This window comes from Atta colombica, unplaced genomic scaffold (assembly GCF_001594045.1).
Source record: "Atta colombica isolate Treedump-2 unplaced genomic scaffold, Acol1.0 scaffold153, whole genome shotgun sequence".
NCBI classification, from domain to species: domain Eukaryota; kingdom Metazoa; phylum Arthropoda; class Insecta; order Hymenoptera; family Formicidae; genus Atta; species Atta colombica.
In genome coordinates, this window is record NW_017259243.1 from 1,938,080 (window position 1) to 1,950,315 (window position 12,236).

At 33.3% G+C, this 12,236-nt stretch overlaps 2 protein-coding genes across 3 annotated transcripts in view; one reads left to right on the plus strand and one right to left on the minus strand.

The window, feature by feature from the left end:
- The window catches only part of LOC108685481 (protein abrupt-like), a 28,265-nt gene extending 19,723 nt beyond the window's left edge, over positions 1-8,542 (minus strand). The window contains exons 1-3 of the mRNA XM_018190281.1: positions 8,496-8,542; positions 6,596-6,702; positions 2,883-3,194 (exon numbers count right to left, since the gene is read on the minus strand). The gene's annotated coding sequence lies outside the window, so the exon portion shown is untranslated. The remainder of the gene's footprint in view (positions 1-2,882; positions 3,195-6,595; positions 6,703-8,495) is intronic.
- Positions 4,307-12,236, plus strand: part of LOC108685480 (trafficking kinesin-binding protein milt) — a 44,800-nt gene continuing 36,870 nt past the window's right edge. Inside the window, exons 1-2 of one of the 2 annotated variants that reach the window (XM_018190275.1) lie at positions 4,307-4,796; positions 8,254-8,458. In XM_018190275.1, the coding sequence (XP_018045764.1) occupies positions 4,593-4,796; positions 8,254-8,458 (409 nt within the window). In that variant the 5' untranslated portion in view covers positions 4,307-4,592. Of the gene's footprint in view, positions 4,797-8,253; positions 8,459-11,234; positions 11,338-12,236 lie in introns of those variants that run through there. The other variant, XM_018190277.1, reaches the window with a different exon arrangement.

Here is a 12,236-nt window from a genome sequence, read left to right on the forward strand (position 1 = left end):
TTAATTCGAAGAAGAGATAATGTGTGACTGATGTTTTGTCACATAATATGTTGAATAAAGACAATGTAAAGAAAATATGAGAGGAGGGAGGAAATAAGAGGGGAGGGGAGAGAGAGAGAGAGAGAGAGAGAGAGAGAATGAGCATCTAAAACCGGTATTCATAAAGCTTGAACTTCTTAGACGTTCATCTTTTCTCTTTTTCTCTCCAACGCGGCACTACATAGAAAAAAAAGAAAAAAGATGAAAGAACTTTAGTTAAAAAGAATAGACCTATAATTGATTCTTAAGGTTTATTCGCGTTGTTTGTACTTTTCAACTCCCAAATATGTATCTATCTTATTTTAAGTTAAAAAATTTTGAGAGATTTCAAGTAATGCGAACAGACCTTAATTAATTTGAAGACTATATCCATATAAGTACTCAAACAGAACAAGTCACAATAATATCAAAATAAATCGGAATTTGATTGAAAAATGATTTTTAATGATCATTCTGAAGTCATTTTGATATCATAATGACTTGTTGTTCTGCTTGGGTATAATCTTAAAATGTCATACATATGTAAATCAATTACAAATGTGCTGTACATGTATTAATGTCTTAAAATAATTAAAACATTAAGCTTATTTTAGAATTGCGTAAGCATAATCATAAGTGATTGGCTGCATTCAGTAGAAAAAGCAGCAATTGTTGCAAAATTATTTAATGTGATTGGTCTTGCTCTTAATGCCTCGCTGAATTTAACTGTAAACCTGTTTTATGTTATTAAAGAATTTTACAACAGTTTTACAACAGTTACAGAAATTACTTTTTCTGCTAAATGTAGCCACTGTATTTATAAGAATTGATGAACCACAATCAAATATTTCCTCGTGTATGACTGATTAATTCTTGCAATTACAACCATTTTCAACTGCACTTACGCAATTATAGAACAGACTTTATACTGCCTTGAAATAAGAATTCATTATCAATATCGGGCTAAAAGTAAAGAAGGCAATTGCTTTTCTTACTTTCCTCTTCCCCATTAATTATAAAATTAGTTAAGGAAAGCATCTAAATTATTATTATCTTAATAGTGCTAAAGTTTCAACAGAAACGTGCGCGGACTGTCTATACAAATCTATAGTCACGATGCATAAAGTATCAAGACACGAAACGTTCGGATCGTAGAGTGTCGTAAAGCGCCTAACTTCAGGCAGGAGACGATAAACGGCGCCGAATATATCGCTTGGTGTGCGCATCCCGCGAAGCGCTCGCGAATCATGTATACATCACGATTTTGCATCCTATATTTAACGTGATACTTTCGACGTCGGTCTGCCGTGACGCGACCACGGCCTGGCGTCTCTTGACTCGTTTGTTCGTCCGCGCGCGTCCTTCAACTCGTTTCGTCTCGTGTCTCGCTTCACGTCATTCGGTCCACTCGCCACGATCCTGAAGGCGAACGCGACGCGCGGGAGTGTAACTGTACGGTGCTGTGTCCCGGTAATTCACGGGGAAATGTCAGTGACGTGAACGTGCACGCGGTAGCGTTGACGCGTATCTCCCTGTATATTTTCTCGAGCAAGAATGAGCGACAGACATCGACGCACGGTAAGCGATCGAATCCGCTGTTCCGTCCTGGCGACGCGAAGACGTGACGCTGTCTTTTAACCTAATTTCGTCCAAGTTCGCCTGATGTTACTGCGGGAATAATTCAATCAATACATTAAAGGAGCACAGTCATCGCTGAGTTCCTTTACACGAAAATCGTCTCGTGAATTTCGTGATCCGAGATATCGGCTTCCGTAAACGTAGTTCGATACACGCGTCGCCGATTCGCGACATCAACAGCTGATCTAATCCTTTGACTGTAATCCGAATCGCTCGCGGGCTTTTGTCCACCCCGCCTGTAAAAATACGCAGGGAGGGGCGGACAGGTATAACCGAGACAGTTAAAGTATCTTGTAATCACGCGTACCTTGTACTTTGCACCGGGTATCTCTCTCTGAGATATAATATTCTTATAACCTAAAAAAGCGAGAGAGAGATAAACTCTGTGATAAGACTTCGTTTTGCGATTTTCTCATTCTCCTCTTTACCGTACCTTTTCTTTATTTTTTTTCCAGGATTTTTCTACTGTAGACATTATTCGATGGCAAACAATTTCTATTTGACATGATTTCTATAGTTATGATTCTGTCACTGCAAAAACTTTCTCACTTTAGACACAATGTTGCAACAATTATTTCTCACAAAAAAAAAGTTACATTTGGACGAAGTATAGATCTTTGCCAAGTATAACACAAAATGACATGATAGTAAATATTAATTTGATGATAAAGCGAACAATACATTTAGTAGACAAAAGATAATATATGCAACCATGATAAAAATTGCATATTTAGCTAATTTTACAAAAAAAAGCGATTTCTTTAATATGAAGGCTTGAGAAATATAACTTTATTAAATGTAACTTTTAATGCAAAATTTAAGTTACTAATTATATGCTATTTTATTGTTTTAGTCTCTGCACGACTTCTTCCACTGGTGATTGTAGTGGTTTCCCATAGTGGAAACCAAAAATTTCATCTTACGCTACGGTGAGCTTTTTGACTTTTTAAAAAAATATTTATCTTTATATCTTCTTAGATAGGGGTTTCTTTAGATGTTTTTGTTAAATTAATTTTTATAAACTTAATGTCGCAAGATTTGTGATGCAGGATTTATATATGAAAGCTAATATAAAAATCATAATTCTCCTTAAGATTTCTGATTCTCAGAGATGCAAGTTTTCTTCGTTTCCATTTGGTTTTCTCAGAGACGACATTTAATCTAATCTTCATCTAAATGAGTAATATTAAGCGAATCATGTGACAAGGGATGATATAGGATCGTACCTTTCTTTCGCTACGACTTCAGATATTATTCTAAGGTCTCGTAAATGTCGCGGCCATCCAGCGGAAGCACCATAGAGAACTGAAAAGACTACATAACTATTGTATCATATCAGCCGAGTATTACCTTAATCTTGGTAGGAGTCGAACGACGGACTTAGCAATGTACAGTCTGTGCAGAAAGCGTTTCGATAAGATGAATGTCAGCTCTGTTAACGCGATGTCCACTTCTTCAGGGATCACTCCGCGATTGAATCGGCTCGCTCTTCCAATCGCGACTGAAACACAGCCACAGCTTACAGTTCCCAATTTGTTCTGTAAATAATGTATAAAAGATTGTAAAAGATAAAAAAATCATGTGTATTAAACATATTAAAAAGCGTACACTTATCAAATATCTAAAATTGATATCAATGGCGTCTTAAATTAAAATCTTTTATCAAATCTTTTTTTTTTATTTTGTACAAAAATTATATTTATTTTTAATTTCTGTGTATAATATAGAATTACAATTTGTTTTTTGAATAAGAAATTATCAACATAGAGAAATTTTATTTAGAAAAGTATGAAGTAAACATCAATATGTTTTATTATTATGTTTATAGCGCGTTACATCATATTTCTTGATCAGAGTGCTACACATATACGTAGCACGTACAAAAAATCCTTCCACGTGCAGCATAAATTAAACAAGATTCGCTCGCAATAATAAGGTTTTAATCTTCATATAAAGATGATCTTAATAATGAAATTACTTTAGAGAAACGCATCTCACATAATTTTCGATAATTGATACATTTTTATTCTAATTTAAAATCAATATGCAAGTTGTTTGAGATCCAATATGCAAATTATATCAACGTAGAATACGATTATATTACGAAAGTATATGTACAAAGTCATTTATAATTATTATGTTGCATAATTAGATGCAAGAGCTTTATAAAGAAATAAACATGCGACTTAATATAGTATGGGTCAATACATGATGAGTGAGAAAAAAAAAGCTAGGTGAATAAGATCGGTACAAACCGACACAAAATTATTCAACTTCGTCTTTGATTAATGATTAACAATTCTGACAGCAGCAGTTATTTTATGATTGTCGCAATCTGTGTACAAATTCGCGCAATCAATGATGTGCGTTCTAAAAAATCTTATTTTAAAATAATTTACGAATGTAATGTTCCTAAGTAAAAAAAATGACTCTCGTCACATTTTATTTCATTATTTGATATATATCCGTTAATTTTTTAAATCTTTTCTCTTTCGTTTTCTCGCACTTTCACTCCATATGCGAAACATCAAGCAAGCATTTTCAAACGAGATTGTACCACGTTATCAGCCAGTATCCGTTGATAACGAGCAAAACTTATTGCTCTTATACATATCGGTTCGATCCTGCAGAAGCTGATTGAGTTATCCGAGCGAAGGATCGAATCTTACGACAGTTGCGTGCGCGTTTTTTTACGCTTTATCGTATTCGTACAAATTTCTTTGCCCATTCACACGAGTTGCAAATTTAACAATTGCGGATTTATCTCTTTGTGGATCATTCCCTCGATTCGATCGCGTCGCGCGAATTTTGATGTTTAAATTACATTAGCATAATCAAAAACTTTACGCGCATTGTTCAGTGTTTCTTTTTATCGCCGTTCTATTTTATTAAATATAAAATACCTTTCTTTCATGCCGTGATATCAATGTCGCGCGATGTTGTTGCGAGGTATTGCATTCGCGGAAGCGCGCCGCAATTCAGCGCGGCGCGTCTTCAAGAACCGCGACAAGACTCAAGGATGCGAGAGGGACGCATTGGATCTTTCCCACGATGGATCTCTGGCCCGACACGTGCGCATGAAGATGATGGCTTATCAGCCCATGGAGGTGCCGCTATCCTCCATTTTTTCAAATTCTTTTGTAAGTTACGAGAAATGGCGTAAACACAAAATTGCAACTTGTAACTGTCAACAGAGTCGTAAGTCAACACTGGATTTATTGTAACTATCTCCAATAGTCTTAAAGACGCAAAAAAACTTAAGCAGCAAGTCGTAACCAGTAAACAAATTGACATTTTGAATTTTCTATGATTTTGTTATTGCTTTAAACTTTAAAGCTACAAGATTGTCTGCAATTGGAGTTATATGGTAAAGTTGTAAACAGTATGAAATCGACCAATCACAGTCGAATGTGAGGAGAATAATCAACTATGATTGGTCAATTTCTTATAGCTTACTACGTAATATTACTCTCATTGCAGACAATCCATATGCTTTATATGTTGATTCTTGACTTACGACACTTAGACAATCTTTGTGTTCGGGCCCAGAAACATAAAATATAATAAAAATAAAAACCAAAGGAACGCGACTATATAAAACGACTCGCGAATGAAAAGTTAGTTAAGAGTTATCGGTCTAATCTTATTTGAAGCATTTGATTAACTAATCAGAAGAAAGAATTTTACGAATTGACCAATTGGAGAAGAATATAAAGAATACTTCAAAGTATTTATAGCATTACATTGACCATACTCATATCCAAGAGATTGTATCGAATCGCGCGGATTGTCACGTTGTAAAATGTTCACATCTTGTAAAATATAAAAATACCTAATTAGTTCCTTTCATGTTTTCTAAGACATTTCGTGTGTACTCTAAAAAATATCAATATGAATTCAGCATTCCTCTGGTGTGGATTTAACACTCATGCGGTGCCTATATAATTCTCACTTATGTTAGTATTAATATTAACATCAACATGATGTAAATTTCAAATCTCTGTTGTTTATATCAACACCATGATGTGGATTAAAAACCCATGATGTTAAATCCACATCATATTGGCGTTAATATTAATTAACACCAACATGGTGAGAATTATATAAACATCGCTATTTTTAGAGTGTGTTTGACTATGAACTACGAAAAGTCGCGGTTGCTTTAATGTGCGATGTTGCAGCCATTTATTCATTATTTCGTTCGGTGATGACGAACATGAAATTTTTATTTAGAGTACCATATGTCGAAATGATAAATGAGCGGACTGATTTTTCCCTCTATGAAAATTATCAGCTATCAGAGAGATTCTCTGAATTTGCGAAATGCATTTGATTTAGTAATGCAACATTATTTCATATTTATCCATGCGACCAATAATCAATCGATTGGCTGAAATAACTAGAGATACGTTCATAGCTACTTTGCAACGAATGGTTTCTTCATGTTTTATTTGTCATTACGAATTAGTCTTTTAGTGTTCGCTCTGTTCTGAGGATGGATATCGCAGTGCTTAAAATAATTTACAGTTGAATTAATTTTTCAGATTTTTTACTGTTTTAAGAAATGCCTCTTTTTTTAGTCACATAAGAGCACGATAAGAGCTCCTGTATTTATTAAATTCACCGGTTGATAATCACATTTAAATTCAAGCTTTTTATCTTATTTCATACTTTTTTTACACGTGTGCATTAGCAGCTTTTGTTCAATCATTTTTATCGCTTCACGTTAATTTCTACAAGAATACCATCAGTAAGATATCGATTGGAGATTGATTATCTGCCTTATGACATTTTCGCGTTCCGTTCTCCTCGTGTATAGTACAGCAGCATTAGAATGAATATCAATATAGTATTATTTCTCATAACCTTGTGCTGCCTTACGTAGCCAAGTCCACCGAGAAGATCAGAAAGTGAAATTGACGGCGAAATGCTAACGAACCTTGACTGGCGCGTCGAAAGAGATGTGCAAAACGCGTCTCGGAGCACCTCCGGTCACGCAGCTGCACCGCTTCGACTGTGACGTTGAGGTTTGCTCATAAATATCATCTGAAAATTTTACGTAACGTCTATTTAGCCTAGATATTTCTGCTCGTGCTCTGCATAAATTAAGGTGAAACGTGGTATTAAAGCTCGTGGATGTTTTAACTCTCAACGGTATACGTGTTAATGAGAATAAACATAATGACGATTAATATATGACGTATAAATGAGCGATTCTTGTTGCCTTATCACTCGCATTGATAAGATATCAATGACAAAGAAATTTCTATAATCAAGATTGCTAAAATTAACAAAATATTGAGAGTTTGTTACATGCGTTTGTTTATGCAAATTTAATTGATCTTTTGAATATTGATTTCAATGTTGATTCTATTCTATATCTAATTTTTATAATTTTAAAATCTATAAAATTGATCTTGCTACCGAAGTAATTTGTTGACAGCAGGATCGTAGTTTTAGATTTTAGAATTAGATATATTTAGAATAAATTTATAAGATATATTTAGAATAAAGATATATTTACTTATAAATTTAACCTTTAAATACTAGGTCATAGTAGCACTTTCTATTATAATTGTGGTAAAAACCTTATTCTGGAGAATAGTAAAAAATATTATCTAGAAATCTTAAAGTTCATTATTTTTACGTTTTTTTATATCATAAAAGCATAAATAATATAATACGTTTCTCTATATCATAAAAGCATAAATAAATTTAATTCTATAAAAATTTTTAGGAATGTTTTGAACACAACCTACCTACTTAAAGATTAAAATTAGATCGATAATTGCATTAAAATCAGTATCTGTAAGAAGGCATAACATTCAGTAGATTTTATATTTTTGCAAAAACGTTGAAATGTCTGTGTCGTCTCGAGTCAGTGTCCTGAAATAAACTAGAACCGGAAGACGAGCAAAATGAACGTGTCCGCCGGAGCGGACCAATCTAAATAAGCACAACGGCTTAAACGCCGGTTCCTACCGATGAGTATTTAGGGTCTTGTGGGGAAGGTGAAACCTCCCTTTCAAAAATACTTTGTATTTGTTCTGGAGATGACATGCGCGGGAAAAGAATGTGCTTTCTTTCGTGTTCTCTGAACTCATAGAACTACAATATACATAATCTGAAATTAAATGAATCTACATTAAAAACATGCACTGAAAAAAGTGTGTGATTGTAATTGCATGACGAAATAATTATTGTTAGAAGTTTCACTTTCATACACACATAGTTATTACTACTATAATATTAATAATAATTATTATTTTATAGTTCTGTCAAAAAGTATACAGTTGAACACCAAAAATGACCTATAAATTATAATTAAAAAGTATAATATAATAATTGCCATCATTTTTTCTCTCAATGTGCAAAATTGTATTTGCATAATCAAATGGGAATAGGTTTTGGAAAAATTTATCGCGAGCTTTTAAATGTGATAAAATATCGGAATCTTCTTTCAACAATTAATATTTATGTGCGAAAATATGATTTTTAAAAGTAGTTTAAAATAAAAAAATTTCTCAGAGATTTTATGCATTGATCTAAAATTACTATTCTAATCTGAACGAAACTGAATATAAAATTGCATTTCAGGAAAGCGAGGCGATATCGCTCTTCGCTACAGCGTCCAAGCTGGCCACCGTGGAAGATGAGGGTCCAAAGCGGCCCGAAGGCCCCATCCGACCATCCGCCGCCTCCCTGAAGGTTTCACCCACGGCAAGGGCAATTCTCCAGGCATCAAGGTCATCGAAGAAGCTAGTTACTCCCGTTAGTACACGCGACGCTGAGACTATCACGGGTAAGGCGAAAGAAATTTTTATCATTTTTATACGTACCAGCTGTCGCTTGGGCGATGTCACAGAAATGGTGCTCAAGATATTGATTCTTTCACTTAGTGTCTTTGTGAGCTTCACTAGTTTCACAACACAATCAGAATCGTTACTTGTAAATTGTAGTTTTTCTAAATGTAGTGATTAATATGATATTAATATAGACGTGATTAAAACACACGATTCGTTGAAACGATAATGATTCAACTGGCTGACGGATATAGGTGCGAGAACTTCTGTCGTTTCCGACGAGAATTTCTCGTCGGAACTAAACAAACTGATTTTTATAAAAAACAGCACGTTGATCTCACGCGTTTAAGATACGGATTTACTACATCTTACTTTGTAAGCGTACGAAGAGAAACTGTCTTTGACGATGCTAGCACGAGGAGTTTTATAAAGTGGCTTACCTGTTCCAAGCCTCATGGTGTTTCCCATTGGCCTGAGCCAAATGATGATTACTCCTGCCCGGCGGATAATACGCCACGCTCCATTCTCATCATCATGGACGTCATCATCATTATCGTTATAGTTCTAGTCATCATCATTTTTGCCGTCGTCAGCATCATAATCATTATCATCATCATCATCATCATCATCATCATCATCATCATCATCATCATCATCATCATTGTCGTCGTCGTCATCATCATAACTGTTATGTTAAAAATATTGGTTGTCGTTACGATTTTTATTGCAAATATCTTTTATCTTCGATATATGCTTCGTATTAATTGCAATGTGATCGATAATATTCTAGGAATAATTTTCTAAGATATCATTATTTTGCCACGTGTTCAAAATATCGAAAATATAATTATTCAAATCTTGAAATAGGTGACCTAGAAAGGACTAGTTTTTGTGTGTGCATTATAGAATCTCAATTAACGCGTAATTTCTTCGTGCACTTTTGCAAAAAGTATATGTGATTTCTTTTGAATATTTTTCAATTGATCGGCTTTTGTAAATTATTGAAAATTAAATTAAATGCAAAGTTTCGCACCAACAATTTAGCTGTTATTTTAGCGGTGAAGAAAAAGTCATGAAATATGTGCAATTAAAATTCGTTCCATTAGCAAACGCTAGTTTATTCCCGTCTATTATATAATGCATGCGTATACACAGTACACATGTTTTTTTTTTTGGTTGGTTAACTTCGAGCCGTTTGCCAGCAACCTTGTTGAAAGCGACTGCTACAGTGAAGATTTAAACTTATCGATCGCAAGTCTCTGTTTTGTTTTTAATATATGATAAAAAAATGAAAATGAAATTGAAATATTTATTTCCATTTTAAGAACTGATTAATCCAGAACAATTTTTTCTTCTTTTTTTTCTAACAAATTATTATCTTCTTGTTAAATATTTAAATACTGAAAATATCGAAAAAGTCATAAGTCTAATTGGCTTTTTATAATAAGCGATTACCTAAGCTTTATATTTAAGATGTAAGAAATTGACCAATTTCAGTCGAATGTAAAAAGAATCGATTATAATTGCAATTCTCTTTTGACTTAAGACTTAAAGTTTAAAAAATGGTTTATTATTTAATGGTTATTATTATTATAAGAAAGTCCATAAGATTAAGATTAATCTTAGAATATAACTTTTTCAAATATATTTAAGAATTCCAGAAAAAAGGATATTAGTTATATACATAAAATCATTAAAAAATTAATTAAAGCTTAATAGAGGAGAGCTTTACGTATTCATTGTTGTGAAGCATACGTTTTTGAAACTTAATTCTTTAAAGCGAAATGAAATTTAGCTTTTCAAATTAGTTTTGTTCGATAAATGACCCGATCACGGAAATCAAAATTGGCTAAGCTCCAGCTATACTGTCGCTGCTATTTTCCTCCATCGCGGCGTACGTTCGACGGAGTTCTTCGGTGGCTCGCGACTTAAAAAGAACGTCTTTCCCGAGTTCGCAAACGCATCATCATTAATGATAGGTCGCGAAGAGTGTTCGCGTAATCACCCAGAATAAAAGACGCCGGGCGTCACTCATCATTCGACGTAATTAGTGGAGCATATATAATCGCTACGCACGACCGTGTCATTTAACTCATTTACTAGCAATTTCGTTATAATTGTGTGTATACGATAAGGTGCACGCAGACGGGTTACACAATTTAATTCTTCGCAGCTGTCCGGATAAAAAAGAATTCACAGATGAAAGCGTTTATTAACGATAACATATCGCAAACATACTTCGATAATTTATTGGGTCATATGTTCCCACTTATATAGTATTATAATATTTGATAGCATTAATTTGAAAAGTAATAATTGCGCTTTTTTTTATTGTATAAAAAAATTGTAATTAATATATGTTTAAGATGAGTGAAAAATTTCACACTTATTTTAAAAATAAAAGATTTATTATCAAAATATTCATTTTTATCTAAAGACAAAAAATTTGAAAATAAAGTTTTTTGTATATTTTGCAAAATAGAGAGCGAAAATTATGAACATATTTATGTTTGTCATGTTGATTAAATCGTAAAATTATTAAATCGTCTTCTCGGGAGTTAATTATGCAAGTTTTTTTATCAGACAATAAATTCGCAAAATGTTCAATTTGATGCACCGTGATGGTTCTGTTTCGTTTTACGTAATCTGTGAGTTTCGAATCTTGTGAATCGAATTTTGTGAATCTTGTGGGCAGCGAATTTCGTTGATAGTGATAGAAGGTGCCTTAATGAAGAGAACGAAAGAGCGAAGAGTTCGGCTAGCGCCGAACACAAGATTATGTACTTAAGCACAAGGGAAGCGAGAAGGCCTAAGGGCCCAGCGAAGCTCAGAGAGATCCTTGAGAAACGTGAGACTGTGTTAAGCAAGTGGCGAGATGGTACGATATCCGTTCATGGTATTTTTCGCGCGCGAATGATTATTTTTTCCGGTATTATATGTTTGGCATGCAAAGTGGTAATACGTGATCAGAAAACAAGATTGAAATGAAGCTATTTCATTGGCAGAATTTAAAAGTAAAAAAAAGTAACAAAGAGATTGAATCTAATCTTTTTTAATTACGGAAAGAATTAAATAGTTTTTTAGTAACCGGACATGAATAATTACCATTGTTGTTGACGGTTAATTATTAATTGTATACGAAGTAATAATTTATTATGTCAAATTAGCATTTGATTTAAAATTAAATTCATAAAAACATTTGCTGAAACACATTCATACACAATATAATTCATATTTTACAAGTAATGTATTCTGATTATATTCTGTCTGGCTCTGTTGAAAATATAAACAGTATTGAAATATATTACATGTATGTATGATAAAATTTATAGTATTATATTTTGTTTCTCTTTACTAATACGATCCACAGTTGGTAACGTATTAGGTATTGATGTCAACTAGCACGTATTATCTTCTGTAGTAAGCGCACTAACGATTTACCTTCTTGTTACACACGATTGCCAATATGTGGCAGCACATGCTCTGCATTGATGGTATTTTTATCATTTCTGCAGTGATAACTAGTCCGTACCTTTACATAATCATTTATGCTAGTATCCATTATTCTTATATTTGAGACTGGCTTAAGTCTTAAGATTAAGTCATAAGCCAATCAGAGAGCTGTATTAGCATCTTAAAACATTGCTTAAAACAATTTTAAAATTAAAATGGATTATCAATACCATTCTTAGACTTATTAAACGCTTGTAACCAAGCGCAATACTCGCATTTATACATTATATATATATATATATATATATATTGAAAAAAGAAAAA